Genomic DNA, 22,200 nt, shown 5'->3' with positions numbered 1-22,200 from the left:
GAACCCAGTCAGTGTACTGAGAGAAACTGTGAGAGAGAGAACCCAGTCAGTGTACTGAGAGAAACTGCGAGAGACCCCAGTCAGTGTACTGAGAGAAACTGCGAGAGAGAGAGAACCCAGTCAGTGTACTGAGAGAGAGAGAGAGCGAGAACCCAGTCAGTGTACTGAGAGAGACTGCGAGAGAGAGAGAACCCAGTCAGTGTACTGAGAGAAACTGTGAGAGACCCCAGTCAGTGTACTGAGAGAAACTGTGAGAGAGAGAGAACCCAGTCAGTGTACTGAGAGAAACTGTGAGAGAGAGAGAACCCAGTCAGTGTACTGAGAGAAACTGCGAGAGAGAGAGAACCCAGTCAGTGTACTGAGAGAGACTGTGAGAGAGAGAGAGACCCCAGTCAGTGTACTGAGAGAAACTGCGAGAGAGAGAGAACCCAGTCAGTGTACTGAGAGAAACTGTGAGAGACCCCAGTCAGTGTACTGAGAGATACTGTGAGAGAGAGAGAACCCAGTCAGTGTACTGAGAGAAACTGTGAGAGAGAGTGACCCCAGTCAGTGTACTGAGAGAAACTGTGAGAGAGAGAGAACCCAGTCAGTGTACTGAGAGAAACTGCGAGAGAGAGAGAACCCAGTCAGTGTACTGAGAGAGACTGTGAGAGAGAGAGAGACCCCAGTCAGTGTACTGAGAGAAACTGTGAGATAGAGAGAACCCAGTCAGTGTACTGAGAGAAACTGTGAGAGAGAGAGAGACCCCAGTCAGTGTAAAAGGAGGTATTTGTCAGGGCTAAAAGGTTGGGAACAGACGAAGCCTGTGTGGCATATAAGGAAAGTAGGAAGGAACTTAAGCAAGGAGTCAGGAGGGCTAGAAGGGGTCATGAAAAGTCATTGGCAAATAGGGTTAAGGAAAATCCCAAGGCTTTTTACACGTACATAAAAAGCAAGAGGGTAGCCAGGGAAAGGGTTGGCCCACTGAAGGATAGGCAAGGGAATCTATGTGTGGAGCCAGAGGAAATGGGCGAGGTACTAAATGAATACTTTGCATCAGTATTCACCAAAGAGAAGGAATTGGTAGATGTTGAGTCTGGAGAAGGGGGGTGTAGATAGCCTGGGTCACATTGTGATCCACAAAGACGAGGTGTTGGATGTCTTAAAAAATATTAAGGTAGATAAGTCCCCTGGGCCTGATGGGATCTACCCCAGAATACTGAAGGAGGCTGGAGAGGAAATTGCTGAGGCCTTGACAGAAATCTTTGGATCCTCGCTGTCTTCAGGGGATGTCCCGGAGGACTGGAGAATAGCCAATGTTGTTCCTCTGTTTAAGAAGGGTAGCAAGGATAATCCCGGGAACTACAGGCCGGTGAGCCTTACTTCAGTGGTAGGGAAATTACTGGAGAGAATTCTTCGAGACAGGATCTACTCCCATTTGGAAGCAAATGGACGTATTAGTGAGAGGCAGCACGGTTTTGTGAAGGGGAGGTCGTGTCTCACTAACTTGATAGAGTTTTTCGAGGAGGTCACTAAGATGATTGATGCAGGTAGGGCAGTAGATGTTGTCTATATGGACTTCAGTAAGGCCTTTGACAAGGTCCCTCATGGTAGACTAGTACAAAAGGTGAAGTCACACGGGATCAGGGGTGAACTGGCAAGGTGGATACAGAACTGGCTAGGCCATAGAAGGCAGAGGGTAGCAATGGAGGGATGCTTTTCTAATTGGAGGGCTGTGACCAGTGGTGTTCCACAGGGATCAGTGCTGGGACCTTTGCTCTTTGTAGTATATATAAATGATTTGGAGGAAAATGTAACTGGTCTGATTAGTAAGTTTGCAGACGACACAAAGGTTGGTGGAATTGCGGATAGCGATGAGGACTGTCTGAGGATACAGCAGGATTTAGATTGTCTGGAGACTTGGGCGGAGAGATGGCAGATGGAGTTTAATCCGGACAAATGTGAGGTAATGCATTTTGGAAGGGCTAATGCATGTAGGGAATATACAGTGAATGGTAGAACCCTCAAGAGTATTGAAAGTCAAAGAGATCTAGGAGTACAGGTCCACAGGTCATTGAAAGGGGCAACACAGGTGGAGAAGGTAGTCAAGAAGGCATACGGCATGCTTGCCTTCATTGGCCGGGGCATTGAGTATAAGCATTGGCAAGTCATGTTGCAGCTGTATAGAATCTTAGTTAGGCCACACTTGGAGTATAGTGTTCAATTCTGGTCGCCACACTGCCAGAAAGATGTGGAGGCTTTAGAGAGGGTGCAGAAGAGATTTACCAGAATGTTGCCTGGTATGGAGGACATAAGCTATGAGGAGCGATTGAATAAACTCGGTTTGTTCTCACTGGAACGAAGGAGGTTGAGGGGCGACCTGATAGAGGTATACAAAATTATGAGGGGCATAGACAGAGTGGATAGTCAGAGGCTTTTCCCCAGGGTAGAGGGGTCAATTACTAGGGGGCATAGGTTTAAGGTGAGAGGGGCAAGGTTTAGAGTAGATGTATGAGGCAAGTTTTTTACGCAGAGGGTAGTGGGTGCCTGGAACTCACTACCGGAGGAGGTAGTGGAAGCAGGGACAATAGGGACATTCAAGGGGCATCTTGACAAATATATGAATAGGATGGGAATAGAAGGATACGGACCCAGGAAGTGTAGAAGATTGTAGTTTAGTCGGGCAGTATGGTCGGCACGGGCTTGGAGGGCCGAAGGGCCTGTTCCTGTGCTGTACATTTCTTTGTTCTTTGTTCTTTGTACTGAGAGAAACTGTGAGAGAGAGAGAACCCAGTCAGTGTACTGAGAGAAACTGCGAGAGAGAGAGAACCCAGTCAGTGTACTGAGAGAAACTGTGAGAGAGAGAGAACCCAGTCAGTGTACTGAGAGAAACTGCGAGAGAGAGAGAACCCAGTCAGTGTACTGAGAGAAACTATGAGAGAGAGAGACCCCAGTCAGTGTACTGAGAGAAACTGTGAGAGAGAGAGAACCCAGTCAGTGTACTGAGAGAAACTGCGAGAGAGAGAGAACCCAGTCAGTGTACTGAGAGAAACTATGAGAGAGAGAGACCCCAGTCAGTGTACTGAGAGAAACTGTGAGAGAGAGAGACCCCAGTCAGTGTACTGAGAGAAACTGTGAGAGAGAGAGAACCCAGTCAGTGTACTGAGAGAGACTGTGAGAGAGAGAGAACCCAGTCAGTGTACTGAGAGAAACTGTGAGAGAGAGAGACCCCAGTCAGTGTACTGACAGAAACTGAGAGAGAACCCAGTCAGTGTACTGAAACAGGGTGAGAGAGAACCCAGTCAGTAACAAAAATAAGTAATGAAATTGAGTCCAGACATAGATCTGCATGAACTGACACCACTTTATTCACAGATTAACAGAGCAAACATTGTACTTGAATCAATGTTATTAATTGCTAGAATTTAATGAATAAAGGGTCAGATTAACTATATCACCTCCAGTATCAGATAGGTCTGTTTAATACAGAACAGGGTTAAACCCAGTGTACAATATCAGAGGTTTCCGTGGCTGTTGGACGCCTCGTTTCACTGTACAGCTGACAAGTCCACAGCTTCAGTGAACCCGTCTACCCAGGGTCTGTTTCTAAACCCTCATCACAACATATTACCTGGTTCGCTATTTATATATGGTCATCATGGTCAGACAGCTCACACAAAGCTCAACCAGAAACAACGGTTCTTCTTTCTACTGATTCCAGCTCCTATTCCAGCACCATCACCCCCCGATTAGTTGGAGGCCCGTTTCCCAGTCAGTCCTCCAGAACCTAGCTGTCTCTCTGTTTGTGTGATGTCCATGGCAGATTCCCAACAGGGTATTCACAGCTAACTTCAGCCCTCAGCTCCGTTGCCTGGCTGACATTGACACGAGAATTGAGAGACAGAAAGGTGCTGGAGGCTCAAATGGGAAATTGAAACTTGTGGCTCTGAATCACCTGTTAGGATCTCTGTAAAGACCGGGATTTATTTTTGATCTACCTGTAGTGGAGGAAAAACACTATTTTCTATCCCAGTTAAAATCTCACAGTAACTTCAGTGCAGTGTTAATGTAAGCCCACTTGTGACAATAAAGATTTTTTTTTTTTTTAAATGTTCCTCAACCCTTTTGTGGATCATTTTAGCGGAAATGTGCTCTCCCAGGCTCAAAGCGTATCAGCACACTGGAAGCAAAGTCATGAGACCAGCCAGTCCAGCAGAAAGAAAGCCTCCGACCCTCTCACTTCAACAAGTGTCAGAATGAACATGGTTCAGTCCTGGATGTGATTAACAACAGCAAAAACAGCAGAATCCAACCCCTGTTATCACTTGTGAACCTGCTGGTGTATCAGCAGGGATGTGGACCGAGTGAATCCCTTCCCACACACCGAGCAGGTAAAGGGCCTCTCCCCTGTGTGAACTCGCTGGTGTCTCTGCAGGCTGGATAACTGAGTGAATTCCTTCTCACACTCCGAGCAGGTGAATGGCCTCTCCCCAGTGTGAACTCGCTGGTGTGTCTGCAGATTGATTAACTGAGTAAATCTCTTCCCACACTGAGAGCAGATGAACGGCCTCTCCCCAGTGTGAACTCGCTGGTGTATCTGCAGGTGGGTTGACCGAAAGAATCCCATCCCACAGTCAGAGCAGGTGAATGGCCTCTCCCCAGTGTGAACCAGCTGGTGTCTCCGCAGTGCAGATGACTTTCTAAACCTCTTTGTGCATTCAGAGCAGCTGAACGGTCTCTCCTCAGTGTGAACGCGCTGGTGAGTCATCAGGTCCTGAGAGCTTTTGAAGCCGCTCCCGCAGTCAGAGCATTTAAAGGGTCTCTCCTGGGTATGAGTGATATTGTGTCTCAGCAGGTTGCATAACCGAGTGAATCCCTTTCCACACTCCGAGCAGGTGAATGGCCTCTCCCCAGTGTGAACTGTCTGATGTGTCAGCAGTTGGGATGAACGACTGAATCCCACCCCACAGTCAGAGCAAGTGAATGGCCTCTCCCCTGTGTGAACTCGCTGGTGTGCCCGCAAGTTGGATGAATCATTGAATCCCTTCCCACAATGAGAGCAGGTGAACGGCCTCTCCCCAGTGTGACTCCGTCGATGAGTTTCCAGCTCAGATGGGACTCTGAATCCCTGTCCACAGTCCCCACATTTCCACTGTTTCTCCATGATGTGGGTGTCCTTGTGTCTCTCCAGGTTGGACAATCAATGATTTGAGATTCCTGTCTGTAAATTCTCACCTTTTAACATCCTGTAAAAGGAGTTTACAAAAGACATCACGGTCAGCACAGGATAGAAATTCAGAACAGACAATTGTAGTTTCTGGAGAACATTTTTTCCCCTCTCATTCCCCAAAATCTGTAAATCTCCATCCCACACACTCTCCCTCCATTCTCACTCTACTGTGTCTAATATTCACCCTCCCAATTCGCCTGAAGGTGCCGATTCAGGCTGATTGACAGGTCCCTGCTCACTGCTTCCTGTCCTGGACACAGGGACCTGAAAATCTTCATGTAGGCTGCCAGAGAGACTATGTCACTGGACTAAAAATATGTATAATATAAAGACTGCATTCACTTCCTTCCCCTCCCAATTCTCATGGTGGTGCTGATTGATGCTGATCAACAAATCTAAACTCGAGAATTCCGGTGGCAGCCATGGGAGCGTAGGTCGCGAATACGGCAGCTCCTGCCGCAAACGGACTTACGGGCCCTTTTTAGGAGCTTTAGCGGCTCTCCCTCAGTGAAATTCGAAGGGGCAAGCAACGCTGGAAAGGTTCCCCACATCGGTGCATGGAGGGGACCAGAAGTAGGGCTGCCAAGCAAGCGAGTGCGGAGAAGCGGGTGGAACGGGCGCAGGAGCACAAAATGGCGGCCGGCTCAGGTCAGACAGCGTGGGCCCAGTGGTCGCGGGAACAGCAGGACTTCCTCAGAAGCTGCTTTGCAGAATTAAAAATGGAGATTCTGGCCCCGATGAAGGCCTCAATGGAGAAGATGGTTCAGACCCAGAAGATGCAGGAAAAGGCAATTTAGGAGATCGAGAAAAAGGTCTCTGATAACGAGGAGGAGATACTTGTTCTGGCCGTCAGGGTGGAGGCGCATGATGCCTTGCATAAGAGATGGCAGGAGAGATTGGAAGACCTTGAAAACAGGTCCAGGAGACAAAACCTGCAAATTTTGGGTCTCCCCGAGGGTGCGGAGGGGTCGGACGCGAGTGCATTTGTGATCACGCTGCTGGGGACTCTGCTAGGGATGGGGGCATTCCCTCAGCCTCTGGAACTGGACGGGGCGCACAGAGTCCTCGCAAGGAAGCCCAAGACTAACGAACCGCCGAGGGCTATGGTGGTGCAATTTCACCGCTTCTCAGACAAGGAACGTGTCTTGCGATGGGCTGGTAAGGAGCGGAGCAGCAAGTGGGAGAACAGTGTAATTCGCATATACCAGGACCTGGGAGCAGTACTGGCCAAGAGGCGCGCTGGATTGAACCGTGCTAAGACGGCCCTCCACAACAAAGGGGTGAAGTTCGGGCTGCTGCATCCGGCGAGGCTTTGGGTCACGTATCAAGACCGGCATCACTACTTCAATACACCGGACGAGGCGTGGAGAAGTTCAACTCGAGCTAAAGGACAGCTACACTTTGATGAAACGCTCTTTTGGGGATGTGTAACATGATGTTGTCCTAACATAAGATTGTGAGTAATGTTAAATGTTTGAGGGGGCTGGGGAGGTGGCTGGAGGGAGATATGTTATGTTGTTTTCCTTTTTGTTGCCTGTTTCTCTGGCCATGCTCTCTGCGTTTGCGGAGCGCAGCCACAGAGGGGGGAGAGGGGCCCTATACTTAGGGCTGCTCTTCAGGCATCTGGAGCTGTTTCTTTTATGGGGCTGGGTTAACCTCTGGGGTTTGTTTCGTGTTGGGGGCTGTAAAGGCAGTTAAATTGAGGCTTTCTATGGGATGAGAGGGTCCCGAATAACGAGAAAACAGGATGATTGGAGACAGAAGTGGGAGCATCCGGGATCAGCATGGGCCAGCTGACTCATGGAAGCGTAATGGGGGGAGAATTAGTGTTAAGCTGGTGCTTGACTTGAGGGATTGGGATCGTGGGGGGGGCGTAGACCCATGGAGATTCGCTCGGCCGAGGGCGAAGAAGTTCTCTTTTTTATCCCATGTTCACAAAGTTTATTCTCATAAAGATTTTTTTGTTGTGAGCAGGGCGTTGATCCCGAGGGTGGAGGGGACTGAGTACTCGGCCATTGCAGTCTCTGACCATGCTCCGCACTGGGTGGACTTGCGACTTGGTGAAGTGAGAGGGCAGCACCCACTCTGGAGACTAGATGTGGGACTGCTAGCGGACGAATTTGTGGGCGGATAAATAGGAACATCCAAAACTACTTGGAAACAAACGATATGAGAGAGGTAACAGCGACTATGGTTTGGGAGGCTCTGAAAGGCAGTTATCAGAGGGGAGTTAATCTCTATCAGATCCCATAGGGAGAAGAAAGAAAGAGCGGAGAAAGAGAGAGAGGCTAGTAGAGGAGATACTCAGAGTAGTCAGGAGTTACGCGGAGACCCCCCGAGACGGGGCTACTCAAGGAGCGCCGGAGACTGCAGGCGGAGTTTGATCTGCTGACCACAGGGAAAGCGGCAGCACAGCCGAGGAGGGTAAAAGGGGCAGTCTATGAGGATGGGGAGAAAGCGAGTAGAATGCTGGCGCACCAACTTCGTAGGAGAGAGGCGGCCAGGGAAATTGGGGGAGTTAGGGATAAGGAAGGTAACACGGTCTTGGACACAGAGGAGGTGAACAAAGTCTTTCAGGAGTTTTATGGTAAACTGTACGAGTCAGAACCCCCGGCGGGAGGGGAAGGGGTGAAGTAATTCATGGACCAATTGCGGTTTCCAAAGGTGGAAGAGGATCTGGTGGAGGGACTGGGGCCCCGATTTAGTTGGAGGAGATTGTTAAGAACCGAGAGAGTATGTAGTCCGGCAAGGCCCTGGGGCCAGGTGGCTATCCTGTAGAATTCTACAAGAAATCTTCGGAACTGTTGAGTCCACTCCTGCTAAGGACCTTTAACGAGGCTAAAGAGAGAGGAACCCTCCCCCCAACAATGTCACAGGCCTCGATCTCACTCATTCTCAAACGGGAGAAAGATCCGCTACAATGTGGGTCCAACAGACCGATATCGCTTTTGAACGCAGATGCCAAATTGCTGGCCAAGATTGATTAGAATAGAGGACTGTGTCCCAGGGGTGATAGGGGAGGATCAGACAAGCTTCGTGAAGGGCAGGCAACTGAACACCAATGTACGGAGGCTCCTAAACATTATTATGGTGCCCTCAGAAGGAGGGGAGGCAGAAGTAGCGGCTGCGATGGATGCAGAGAAAGCCTTTGACCGGGTGGAATGGGAGTACCTGTGGGAAACACTAACAACGTTTGGATTCGGTGAGGGATTCATAGGATGGGTCAAATACTTTATCAGGCCCCCGATGCAAGTGTGTGCACGAACTGGATGAGGTCGGAGTATTTTAGGCTTCACCGAGGGACGAGGCAGGGGTGCCCCTCTCCGTTATTATTTGCCCTTGCAATAGAGCCGTTGGCCATAGCGCTGAGAGCTCCAAAGAACTGGCAGGGGTTGGTTTGGGGGGGTGGGGGGAAGAGGAGCATCGGGTCTCGTTCTACGCGGATGATCTGCTCCTTTATATTTCGGACCCACTAGAGGGGATGGGGTGGTCATGCAGATACTGAGGCACTTCGGAAACTTTTCAGGGTACAAATTAAACAAGGGGAAAAGTGAGATGTTCGTGATCCAAGCTAAAGGGCAGGAGAAGAGACTGGGAGAGCTTTCACGTAAGATGGTAGGGAAGACCTTTCGGTACCTAGGTATACAGGTGGCTCGAAACTGGGATGCCCTGCACAAGCTTAACTTATCCCGGCTGGTAGAGCCGGGATAAATGAAAAAATGAAATGAAAATCACTTATTGTCACAAGTAGGCTTCAATGAAGTTACTGTGAAAAGCCCCTAGTCGCCACATTCCGGCTCCTGTTCGGGGAGGCTGGTACGGGAATTGAACCGTGCTGCTGGGCTGCTTGGTCTGCTTTAAAAGCCAGCGATTTAACCCAGTGTGCCCCAACCATCCCCTGGATGGAGGGGACTTTAAAAGGTGGGACATGCTCCCGCTTTCTCTAGCGGGGAAGGTGCAGACCGTTAAGATGACGGTCCTCCCCAGATTTTTGTTTGTCTTCCAGTGCCTTCCCATCTTCATCCCGAAGACCTTCTTTAAGCGGGTGAACAAGATCATCTCGGGATTTGTCTGGGCAAATAGGACCCCGCAAGTAAAGAGACTGTTTTTAGCGCGAAGTATAGGAAATGGGTATTGGGGAAGGGTCGGCGTGGGAGCGGTTAGAGGCGGCGTCATGCAAAGGCACCAGCTTAGGGGCACTGGTAACGGCACCTCTGCCGTTCTCGCCGGCGCACTACTCCTCAGGTCCGGTGGTGGCGGCAGCACTGAGGATCTGGGGGTAAGTGAAGAAGGCACAGGAAGGTGGAAGGAGCCTCAGTTTGGACCCCGATATGCAACAATCACAGATTTGTTCCAGGCAAGATAAACGGAGGGGTCCAAAGCTGGCATAGGGCAGGTTTTAAAAGGATGGGGGACCTGTTCATAGATGGGACTTTTCCCAGCTTGAAGGTGCTGGAGGAGAAATTTAATCTGCCCCCTGGAAATGCCTTCAGATACCTTCAGGTCCGCTCCTTTCTAAAAAAAAAAAAAGGTGGTGGCATTTCCGTTGCTACCCCCACATAGGATACACAATAGGGTGGTCTCTGCCACCTGGGTAAGGGTGGTGTCTGGCACCTGGGTAGGGGAGGTGAAGGTGTCGGACATCTACCAAGAACAACAGGAGGCGGAGGAAGCCCCAGGGTGGAACTTAAGGGCAAGTGGGAGGAGGAGCTAGGTGGGGAGCTGGATGCAGGCCTGTGGGCTGATGCCCGAAGCAGGGTTAATTCCTCTTCATCATGTGCCAGGCTTGGCTTAATTCAGTTTAAGGTGGTCCATCGGGCACACATGACGGCAGCGAGAATGAGCAAGTTCTTTGGGGTTGAGAATAGGTGTGCAGGAAGCCCAGCGAACCATGTCCATATGTTCTGGGTATGTCCGGCTCTCAAAGGATTCTGGCAGGGATTCGCTAAGGCAATGTCCAAGATCCTAAACACGCGGGTGGTGCCGAGTCCAGGGATCGCGATCTTTGGTGTGTCAGACGATCCGGGAGTTCAGGAAGCCAAAGAGGCCGAGGTTTTGGCCTTTGCCTCCCTGGTAGCCCGGAGACGGATCTTGTTAATGTGGAGACTAGAAAGCCCCGATTGTGGAGACCTGGGTTAGTGACAGAGCTGGGTTTCTCAGTCTTGAGAAAATAAATTTGCCTTGAGAGGGTCCATGATGGGGTTCTCTCGGAGGTGGCAGCATTCCTCGACTTTCTAGGAGAGCGTTAAAATGTCAGCAGCAGCATCTGGGAGGGGGAGGGGGGGTTCGGTTAGGTGGGGAAATGTTTGCTTACTGTATATTCTTTTTTTTTTGTATAATGTTAACGTGCACCTTCTTTTGTTAAATGTTGTTAATGGTTATGTAAAAATTTTGTTTCGATAAAAACCTTAATAAAAATAATTTTTTAAAAATAATTTCTAAATGAAATTGGATGGGTGCTGCAGGGTTACAAAACGGGACAGACTCGAGACTGACAGAAATGCTCAACAGAGAGTCAGCATCAACTCGAAATGTCCATTGGACTCCTGATGTTCTGTAATATATCCGACTGGAAATATATAACGTAGCGACAGTTCTACGTTACAAGACTGGAATAATCAATGTACTTTATTCCAAGGCCACCAATAATGTATCTAATCTGTGCAATGTAACAACACAAGATATATCGCTGTCCTCATAGAATCAGAGAGTTTCACAGCAGCGCAAGAGGCCCTTCGGCCCATCCTGTCTGTACTGGTTATCAGGCACCTATCTATTCTCATCCCATTTTCCAGCACTTGGTCTGTAGCCTTGTGTGCTTTGACCTGTCAAATACTCATCTAAATGCTTCTTCAATGTTGTGAGGTTTCCCACCTTTACCACAATTCAGGCAGTGAGTTCCATATCCCACCATCCTCTGGTGAAAATGTTTTTCTTCAAATACCCTCTAAATCTCCTGCCCCTCATCTTAAATTTATGCCCGCTGTTTATCGACATGTCTATTAAGGGGAAAGGTTTCTTCCAATCTACTCTTGCAATGTCTTTTATAAATTTGTCGACCTCAATCACTTACCCCTCAGCTTCCACAGCTGTAAGGGGAACAACTCCTAACCAGCCTTTCTTCATAGCTGAAACGTCCAAGCAACATCCTGGTGAATCTCCTCTGCACCCTTTCTAGTCTAATCATATCCTTCCTCTAGAGTAGCAACCATAACTGCACAGTACTCCAGCTGTAGCCTAATGCGCATTTTATACAGCTCCATCATAACCACCCTGCTCCTATATTCAATACCTCAGCTGATAAAAGCAAGTATCCCATATCCCTTATTATCCACCTTATCTCCGTGTCTTTCTGACTTCAGGGATCTATGAACATGCACACCAAGGTCCCTCTGGTCCTCTATGCTTCCTAGGATCCTACCATTCATTGTATATTCCCTTGCCTGGTTAGTCCTCCCAACATGCATTACCTCACACTTTGCAGGGTTAAAATCATTTGCCACTGTTCTGACCATCTAACAAGACCATCTATAGCGTCCTGTAATACAAGGCTTTCCTCCTATTTACCACTCCACCAATGTTTTGTCATCTGCATACGCTCTTGCCACCTACATTCACGTCTACATCATTAATGTACACTACAAACAGCAAAGGACCCAGCAGCAATCCTATCGGAACACCACTGGACATGGGGTCCCAGTCACAAAGACAACCTTCAACCATCACCATCTGCCTCCTGCCACAAAGCCAATTTTGGATCCAATTTGCCAAATTGCCCTGGATCAATTGGGCTCTTACCTTCTTGACCAGTCTCCCATGACAGACTGAAGCCACACTGAAGTCCATGTAGACCACATCTACAGCACGGTAGCACAGTGGTTAGCACAGTTGCTTCACAGCTCCAGGGTCCCAGGTTCGATTCCGGCTTTGCTCACAGTCTGTGCGCAGTTTGCACGTTCTCCCCGTGCCTGCATGAGTTTCCTCCAGGTGCTCCGGTTTCCTCCCACAGTTCAAAGATGTGCAGGTTAGGTGGATTGGCTTTGCTATGGCTATGCCCCTCATGTCCGAAAAGGGTTAGGTGGGGTTACTGGGATAGGGTGGAGATGTGGGCTTAGGTAGGGTGATCTTTCCAATAGCTGGCGCAGACTCGATGGGCTGAATGGCCTCCTTCTGCTCTGTAAATTCTACTGTGCGGAGTCTGCACATTCTCCCTGTGTGTGCGTGGGTTTCCTCCGGGTGCTCCGGTTTCCTCCCACAGTCCAAAGATGTGCGGGTTAGGTGGATTGGCCATGATAAATTGCCCATAGTGTCTAAAATTGCCCTTAGTGTTGGGTGGGGTTACTGGGTTATGGGGATAGGGTGGAGGTGTTGACCTTGGGTAGGGTATTCTTTCCAAGAGCCGGTGCAGACTCGATGGGCCGAATGGCCTCCTTCTGCACTGTAAATTCTATACTTCTATGAACACGATCTCCCCCTGACAAAACCATGCTGACTATCCTTCTTTGATCCTTACCTCCCCAAGTGGAGATGAATTCTGGCCCTCAGAATTGTTTCCAACAGTTTCTCCACCACTGAAGTTAAGCTCACTGGTCTGTAATTACATGTTTTTTCCCTACTTCCCTTTGTGAATAATGGCACCACATTATCTGTCTCCAGTCCTCTGGCACCGCTCCTGTGACCAGAGAAGATTTGAAAATTATTGTCAGAGCCTCTGCAATCTCCTCTCTTGCCTCCCACAGCAGCCTGGGAAACATCTCATCAGGATTTAAACAAGTCACCAATTGAAGGTCAGAATAAGAAATGGAAAGGGGGAGAAAAGAAAGTGTTTTACTCACAGATGTTGGAGACAGGAGGAGGTTTCAAAGACAAAGGAGCAGCAGCTTTGCTGAGCAGCCAGTGACGGGCCCGGAAGCCGTTCGCTGATCTTCCCCTCCCCCGGCCCGGAACTGCGCATGTCCAAACTGCACATTGGCCCCGCCCCCGACAATCCTGCTGAAAGGCTCTGCTTTTCCAGCCAATCAAGTGCGGGCTATGTGTGAATGCAAATAGAGCTTCACACAGACTGAAACCTCCTCCTGTCTCCAACATCTGGGAGTAAAACTCTTTTCTCCCCCTTTCCATTTATTTTCTCATTCTCACCTTCAATTGGTCACTTGCAGCAACTGAAGGGAAAGGAAGTGAATCCAGGGAGGGTGCAGACTCTGGAAAGCTTGGCCCAGGTCTCTCTCTCTCTTTTAAAGTACGAAGTCTTACAACACCAGGTTAAAGTCCAACAGGTTTGTTTCGATGTCACTAGCTTTCGGAGCGCTGCTCCTTCCTCAGGTGAATGAAGAGGTCTGTTCCAGAAACACATATATAGACAAATTCAAAGATGCCAAACAATGCTAGGAATGCGAGCATTAAAGACATTTAAAGACATGTGGAGATGCCGGCATTGGACTGGGATGAGCACAGTAAGAAGTCTTATAACACCAGGTTAAAGTACAACAGGTTTGTTTTAAACACTACCTTTCGGAGCACTGTTCCTTCCTCAGGTGAATTCCTTCCTCTTTTAAAGACATTGACATCCTTTGCTCCCTCAGCTTGACATTTATTTGTCTGGCTAAATCGGTACCATATAACTCCAGACATATCTCTTTCCAAATGTTCACAATTAAAGGGCTGGTTTCCACAGAAGGGGCAGGAAATTAATATAGGACAGAGATATGTCTAGAGTTATCTGGTACCGATTAGATATGTTATTGATGGTTCAGTAATAAAGTATATTTATTATTATTTCTAGTTGTGTAATATTGTAAAACATAGAACATGGAACATATAGTGCAGAAGGAGGCCATTCAGCCCATCAATTCTGCACAGACCCACTTAAGTCCTCACTTCCACCCTATCCCCGTAACCCAATAACCCACCAAATCCTTTTGGTCACGAAAGGGCAATTTATCATGGCCAATCCACCTAACCTGCACATCTTAGATTGGATTGGATTTGTGTATTGTCACATGTACCGAGGTACAGTGAAAAGTATTTTTCTGCGAGCAACTCAACAGATCATGAAGTACATGGGAAGAAAAGGGAATAAAAGAAAATACACAATAGGGCAACACAAGGTAAGGTCTTTGGACTGTGGGAGGAAACCGGAACACCCAGAGGAAACCCACGCAGACACAGGGAGAACATGCAGACTCCGCACAGACAGTGACCCAGCGGGGAATCAAACCTAGGAACCTGGCGCTGTGAAGCCACAGTGCTATCCACCTGTGCTACCATGCTGCTACCGTACTGTAGCTACGTTATATAATCCAGTCATCTCTTCCCTCAGAGGGTTGTAAGTCTCTGGATTTCTCTTCCACAGGGATCAGTGGAGGCCGGGGTGGATGGTGGTGGGGGGAGGTTCACTGAATATATTCACAGAAGATTTAAAAAACATCTTTTTATTCGTTTTTTTTACCATATTTTAACAATAAACACATAGTGACAGATATAATTGGTGGAAAATGGGTAGAGAGAACAAGCGATATTGCCAGCGGAAATACAAGCAACACATCGCAGAATTAATTTGGAACAGGATATTTGAGGGACCAGAGCCTCGAGATGAAATGCTGGATCAATTCAACAACCAGTTAACATTGACTGGGGAGTAGAGGCAGCATCATGTAAGGGCACAGGTTTGGGGGCATTGGTAACGGCACCTCTGCCGTTCCCGCCGGCACAGTACTGCACCAGCCCCGTGGTGGTGGCGGCCCTGAGAGTCTGGGGGGCAATGGAGGAAACATGTGGGAGCAGAGGGAGCATCGGTCTGGACTCCAATCTGCAATAACCATCGGATTGTCCCGGGGAGGCTGGATGGAGGGTTTCGGAGTTTATCAAAGAGCAGGGATCGAGAGGGTGGGAGATCTGTTCACAACAGGAGCTTTCCCAACCTGAGGGAGGTAGAGAAGAAATTTGAATTGACGGGAGGGAATGAGTTTAGGTACCTGCAGACGCGAGACTTCCTACGCAGGCAGGTCTCAACCTTCCCGCTCCTACCACCAAGGGGGATACAGGACAGGGTAGTTTCCAGAATCTGGGTGGGAGAGGTGAAGGTTTGGGACATCTATAAAGACATCATGGAGTCAAAGGAAACGCAGACTGAGGAGTTGAAACACAAATGGGAAGAGGAGTTAGGAGGAGAGATAGAGGACGATCTCTGGGCGGATGCGTTAAGTAGAGTCAACTCGTCCACATCATGTGCCAGGCTCAGCCTGATACAATTTAAGGTCGTTCACCAGGCACACATGACATTGGCCCGGATGAGAAGTTCCTTTGAGATAGAAGACAGGTGTGCAAGGTATGCGGGAGGACCAACAAACCATGTCCATATGTTCTGGACATGCCCAAAGCATAGGGGATTCTGGCAGGAGTTTGCGGATGTAATGTCCAAGGTGTTAAAAACAAGGGTGGCACCAAGTCCAGAGGTGGCAATTTCCTTAGTGTCGGGAGATCCGGGAATCCAGGAGGAGAACGAGGCAGACGTTCTGACCTTTGCCTCCCTGGTAGCCCGGAGACGGATACTATTAACTTGGAGGGACTCGAAGCCCCCAAAGTCAGAGACCTGGCTCACTGACATGGCTAGCTTTCTCTGTCTGGAGAAAATCAAGTTCGCCGTGAGAGGGTCAATGTCAGGCATCGTCCGGAGGTGGCAGCCGTTCGTCGACTTCTTTAGAAAAAATTAACTGTCAGCAGATAGAGAGGGGGGGGGGATAAATTTACATTTGTGTGCAAGGTGGGACCTGTGAGGGAGGAAGACGGTCTTTGCACTATGTTTATATTTGTATGTACACTGTTTCTTCTGTTATTGTTACAAAATCACAAATACCTCAATAAAATGTTTTTATAAAAAAAGAAGAAAGGGTAGTGCAGAAAGGGGAAAGAGGTATTAGATCGTCAGTTATATTTTTCTGACAGTTAAGTAAGAATACTGTACTTAATAAAAGGTTATCTGTGTTAAAGTTACAAACTTGGTGACTGCAGATTCAGCCAAGAACCTCCGGTATTTTAAAATGACATCTAATTTCACTTGTATTGCAACTCCGGGTCAAGTGGGGCTGGAATTGACCGCGCACCAGCACAGGGTGTTGTGACATAATTTTCCCACATGGAGATGTGGGAAAGGGAAGAAAAGAGAGAGAGAGAGGGAGAAGAGAATGAGAGGACAAAAGAGGGAGGGAGAAGAGAGAGAGAATCATGGTTGGAGTTAAAGGCAGAAGTAAGGAAATTAAAGGAGGAGGAATAACCCTTCCCAGTCCAAATCCTAGTGGGGATCTGTTTAAATTTATATAAGCCCTCCCAAGATTTGAGGGGAAAGATGTAGAAACATTCTTCATGGCATTTGAGAAAATAGCAACTCAAATAGAGTGGACGAAGGAAGAGAGAGCATGCAAACTAAACTGACGGGGCAAGTGCAGGAAGTTTATACTTTTCTGTCAGAGGGGTTGTCTAAGGGTTACGACAAGGTAAAAGACTATTCTGGATGTATATCAATTAGTTTTGGAGCCAATGAGGCAAACGTTTTGGAATTTAAGGAAACAACCAGGACAGACTTATACTGAATTTGAAAGGACAATTTTAATCAGTGGTTATGAGCATGGGCGTTGAAACCAGCAATGGTGCTCTGAGAAAAATCATTTTCCCAGAAGAATTTAAGAATTTAATACCTTCTGTGATAAGAATCCACGTTGAAGACCAAAGGGGGATGACCGCTAGACAAGCAGCAATAATGGCTGACCATTATGAGCTGATCCGTAAATTTAAATCTTTGTTCCGTCACCCCCATTATTTTGTTAATGACAGGAAGTGGGAGAGTGAAAGGAAGAGAGGTAGCCAAGGTAAGGAATAGATAGCTGGGAATGCTCGGAGGTCGTCTCCTCAGACTAGGAAGGAAGGTACTGAGCATGGAGGTGAGACTCAAAGGTCTCAGTGTTACCATCCCAATAAAGTGGGAAGCATTCGTACAGCCTGTTGGAAGTTGCAAGGAAAGCCCATGGGACTTGTTGAGATTCATAAGGAGGATTCGGAAAAGGCATCAAAAGTGGAGAATACTGCAGAGCAGACAGTTGCCCTAAGTGGAATGAGGAGACCCGAGGTCAACTCTGCTGTGGAAGCAGGTGTGGTGAGTGAGGTAGGTGAGAGATATGCAGGGCTTTGATCTGAGAGGAAGATCATCCCATTTTCATCAAATGATGGAGCCAAACCCAAAATTATTTCAAGGGTCACAGATCCTACACAAACTCTCTTACTGGAGAGGGATTTGGTTTTTCCTCTGGAGAGTTCAATGAAAGCTAAGGGGCTGGATTCTCCGCTGTCGGGATTCTCCGTTTCACCGGCAGCCCGGGGAATTCCCGATGGCATGAGGCTGCCCACAATGGGAAACCCCATTGGCCGGCTGGCGAGACGAAGAATCCCGGGGGCCCGCCGCAGCAGATTTCTGGTGCGGTCGGAGGGAGAATCCCGCCCACGGTGTTGGTGAATGGGATAAGTGGAGATTATATCCCAGTTCCATTGTATAAAGTACAATTGGAATGTGATTTATTATCAGGTCCTGTAGTTGTCAGAGTGGTTAAGAAGTTACCTGTAGACAGAGTAGACTTACTTTTGGGGAATTATTTGGCAGTTGTGAAGGTTGTAGCTTCACCCATGATTACAGAGTGTCTGAGGGAAGATAAGGAGACAAAACAGTTACGGGAACAGTTTCCAGATATTTCTCCGTCGTGTGTGGTGACCTGGCCAATGGCTAAACAAAGTTCATCGCCAGAGATTAAAGTCACACGACAATCAGATGGTAGAGCAGCCAAAACTATCCTTGAGAATGAGGATAATTGTGAGGAAGTGTTTGCTAGGACTTCATTAACTGAGGCCCAGGAGGCAGAACCAGAGTTATAGAGATTAGCACATTTAGGTCTCATGGAAGTTGAGGCTGAAATGGTTCCAAACTGTTATTACATTAAGAACGGAGTTCTGAGGAGGAAGTGGAGACATCCTCATAGACCTGTGGATGAGGAGTGGATGTTTGTTCATCAGATATCCCAAACATTGTAGGGAAATACTACGGGTAGCACGAGATACCAATGGCAGGACTTGTGGAAATTTGGAAAACCCAGGCATCAGTCAACAGGCATTCTTCCTAGCCAGGACAGCAAAGAATGTAGTCGATTCTGTAGAATTGGTCATACCTGCCAGGAAATAGGTAAACCGCAACACAGGATTAAACCCGTGCCTTTAATACCCATACCAGTGTTTTAAGAACCGTTTATTCAGGCATTGGTGGATTGCAGAGGATCGTTGTGTAAAATGAAGGCAGGGCTGAGCGGCGTCTCCCCAGTGTGAACTCGCTGATGCTTCTGCAGGTTGGATAACTGAGTGAATCCCTTCCCACACTGAGAGCAGGTGAATGGCCTCTCCCCAGTGTGAACTCGCTGGTGTGTCTGCAGATTGGAAAACTGAGTGAATCCTTTCCCACACTGAGAGCAGGTGAAAGGCCTCTGGCCAGTATGTACTCGCTGGTGTCTCTGCACGGTGGATGTTTGAGTGAATCCCTTCCCACATTGACAACAGGTGAACGGCCTCGCCCCAGTGTGAACCCGCTGATGTCTCTGCAGGGTGGATGAATGACTGAATCCCTTCCCACACTGAGGGCAGGTGAATGGTCTCTCCCCAGTGTGAACTCGCTGGTGTCTCTGCATGGTGGATGAATCACTGAATCTCTTCCCACAATGAGAGCAGGTAAGTGGCCTCTCCCTGGTGTGAACTCGCTGGTGTGTCTGCAGGGTGGAGGAATCACTGAATCCCTTCCCACACTGAGAGCAGGTGAATGGCCTCTCCCCAGTGTGAACTCGTTGATGTCTCTGCAGATTAGATGACTGAATAAATCGCTTCCCACACTGAGAGCAGGTGAACGGCTTCTCCCCAGTATGAACCCGCTGATGTGTCTGCAGGGTGGATGAATTACTGAATCCCTTCCCACATTGAACACAGGTGAACGGCTTCTCCCCAGTGTGAATTCGCTGGTGTGTCCGCAGGCTGGATAACCGTGTGAATCCCTTCCCACACTGAGAGCAGGTGAATGGCTTCTCCCCAGTGTGAACTCGCTGGTGTATCTGTAGGTTGGATGACTGAATAAATCCCTTCCCACACTGAGGGCAGGTGAACGGCTTCACCCCAGAGTGAACCCGCTGATGTCTCTGGAAGTTGGATGAATCACTGAATCCTTTCCCACACTGAGAGCAGGTGAATAGTGTTTCTCCTGTGTGAACTCGCTGGTGTGACTGCAGACAGATTAAATGAGTGAATCCCTTCCCACATACAGAGCAGGTGAACGGCCTCTCCCCGGTGTGAATGCGTCGATGAGTTTCCAGCGCAGATGGGACTCTGTATCCCTTCCCACAGTCCCCACATTTCCAAGGTTTCTCCATGTTTTGTTAATCCCTGTGTCTCTCCAGGTTTGCCGGTCAGTTGAAGCCTCGTCCACACACAGAACACATGCACGGTCTCTCCCCGCTGTGAATGGTGTGATATATATTCAAGCTGTGTAACTGGTTAAAGCTCTTTCCACAGTCAGTGCTCTGGAACACTCTCACTCGGGTGTGTGTATCTTGGTGCATTTGCAGTCACACTGATGTTTAAAATCTTTTGAAGTCAACAGATCGGTAAACCATTCTCCCTCTAGATTCAAAGACCAATGACATTTAGGCCCTGATGAATTGAGTGAGTATGTGAGACCGAGACATGATGTTTGAGATATCTGTCTGTAATTCCTCCTCTTCTAATATCCTGTGAAAACAGTTTGGAAAAGACATTACAGTCAGCATAAGATCGAAATTCAGAACAGACAATTCTACTTACAATGGAACATTTTTTCCTCTCTCATTCACCAAAAGCTGTAAATCTCCGTCCCACACACTCTCCCTCCATTCTCACTCTGCTGTATCTAATATTCGCCCTCACAATTCTCCTGAAGGTGCTGATTCAGGCAGATTAACAGATCCATGCTCACTGCTTCCTGTCCTGGACACGGAAACCATAACAAATCGGAGTTGCAGTCGGCCATTCAGCCCATCGACCCTGCCCAACCATTCAATGAGATCATTGGCCGATCTACCTCAGCACCATTTTCCCACACTATCCCCCATATCCCTCAATATCTTCAATATCTAGTAACCTATCAATCTCTGTCTTGAAAATACTTGATGATTGAGGCTCCACAGTCCTCTGGGGCAGAGACTTCCAAAGCTTCACCACATCCTCGAGTGAAGAAATCCCTCCTCATCTCAGCCTTCTTTCCATTTTCCCACCTGTTCCCCATAACCTTCATTACTCAGAAATCTATCCAACTCATCCGTAAAACTATTCAATGACCCAGCCTCCACTGGTCCCTGTGGAAGAGAAATCCAGAGACTAACAACCATCTGATGGAAGAGATGATTGGAAATATATAACATAGTTACTATACTATATTACACAGCTAGAAATAATAATAAATGTGCTTTATTACAGAACCCTGAATAATATATCGAATGTATACCATAGAACAAAGAACAAAGAAATGTACAGCACAGGAACAGGCCCTTCGGCCCTCCAAGCCCGTGCCGACCATGCTGCCCAACTAAACTACAATCTTCTACACTTCCTGGGTCCGTATCCCTCTATTCCTATCCTATTCATGTATTTGGCAAGATGCCCCTTAAATGTCACTATCGTCCCTGCTTCCACCACCTCCTCCGGTAGCGAGTTCCAGGCACCCACTACCCTCTGCGTAAAAAACTTGCCTCGTACATCTACTCTAAACCTTGCCCCTCTCACCCTAAACCTATGCCCCCTAGTAATTGACCCCTTTACCCTGGGGAAAAGCCTCTGACTATCCACTCTGTCTATGCCCCTCATAATTTTGTAGACCTCTATCAGGTCTCCCCTCAACCTCCTTCGTTCCAGTGAGAACAAACCGAGTTTATTCAACCGCTCCTCATAGCTAATGCCCTCCATACCAGGCAACATTCTGGTAAATCTCTTCTGCACCCTCTCTAAAGCCTCCACATCCTTCTGATAGTGTGGCGACCAGAATTGAACACTATACTCCAAGTGTGGCCTAACTAAGGTTCTATACAGCTGCAACATGACTTGCCAATTCTTATACTCAATGCCCCGGCCAATGAAGGCAAGCATGCCCTATGCCTTCTTGACTACCTTCTCCACCTGTGTTGCCCCTTTCAATGACCTGTGGACCTGTACTCCTAGATCTCTTTGACTTTCAATACTCTGGAGGGTTCTACCATTCACTGTATATTCCCTACCTGCATTAGACCTTCCAAAATGCATTACCTCACATTTGTCCGGATTAAACTCCATCTGCCATCTCTCTGCCCAAGTCTCCAAACAATCTAAATTCTGCTGTATCCTCTGACAGTCCTCATCGCTATCCGCAATTCCACCAACCTTTGTGTCGTCTGCAAACTTACTAATCAGACCAGTTACATTTTCCTCCAAATCATTTATATATACTACAAAGAGCAAAGGTCCCAGCACTGATCCCTGTGGAACACCACTGGTCACAGCCCTCCAATTAGAAAAGCATCCTTCCATTGCTACTCTCTGCCTTCTATGACCTAGCCAGTCCTGTATCCACCTTGCCAGCTCACCCCTGATCCCGTGTGACTTCACCTTTTGTACTAGTCTACCATGAGGGACCTTGTGAAAGGCCTTACTGAAGTCCATATAGACAACATCCACTGCCCTACCTGCATCAATCATCTTAGTGACCTCCTCGAAAAACTCTACCAAGTTAGTGAGACACGACCTCCCCTTCACAAAACCATGCTGCCTCTCACTAATACGTCCATTTGCTTCCAAATGGGAGTAGATCCTGTCTCGAAGAATTCTCTCCAGTAATTTCCCTACCACTGAAGTAAGGCTCACCGGCCTGCAGTTCCCTGGATTATCCTTGCTACCCTTCTTAAACAGAG

The 22,200-nt window shown here is 48.1% G+C and overlaps 1 protein-coding gene across 2 annotated transcripts; it reads right to left on the bottom strand.

Annotated features, from left to right (window-relative positions):
• Positions 1-3,325: 3,325 nt before the first annotated feature.
• Positions 3,326-19,773, bottom strand: LOC140420522 (uncharacterized). Of its 2 annotated transcripts, none has more exons than XR_011946423.1 (2): positions 13,045-13,710; positions 3,326-5,225 (listed from the first exon to the last, which is right to left on the bottom strand). XR_011946423.1 is itself a non-coding variant. In XM_072504524.1 (2 exons), the coding sequence occupies exon 1, from the start codon at positions 19,654-19,656 to the stop codon at positions 18,499-18,501; it is 1,158 nt and encodes a 385-aa protein (XP_072360625.1). In that variant the 5' UTR covers positions 19,657-19,773; the 3' UTR covers positions 3,326-5,225; positions 17,838-18,498. The 2 variants fall into 2 exon arrangements, 1 of the variants encoding a protein (XP_072360625.1); XM_072504524.1 differs by lacking the exon at positions 13,045-13,710 and adding an exon at positions 17,838-19,773.
• Between the last annotated feature and the right edge of the window lie 2,427 nt (positions 19,774-22,200).

Source organism: Scyliorhinus torazame, chromosome 5, assembly GCF_047496885.1.
Source record: "Scyliorhinus torazame isolate Kashiwa2021f chromosome 5, sScyTor2.1, whole genome shotgun sequence".
NCBI classification, from domain to species: Eukaryota; Metazoa; Chordata; class Chondrichthyes; order Carcharhiniformes; family Scyliorhinidae; genus Scyliorhinus; species Scyliorhinus torazame.
Note: the sequence above shows the minus strand (reverse complement) of the source record. Positions and strands in the feature narration are given on the sequence as shown.

Bases quoted from the DNA above. Each gene is read 5' to 3' on its own strand.
- LOC140420522 (XM_072504524.1), bottom strand. From the start codon at position 19,656: ATGGAGAAACCTTGGAAATGTGGGGACTGTGGGAAGGGATACAGAGTC.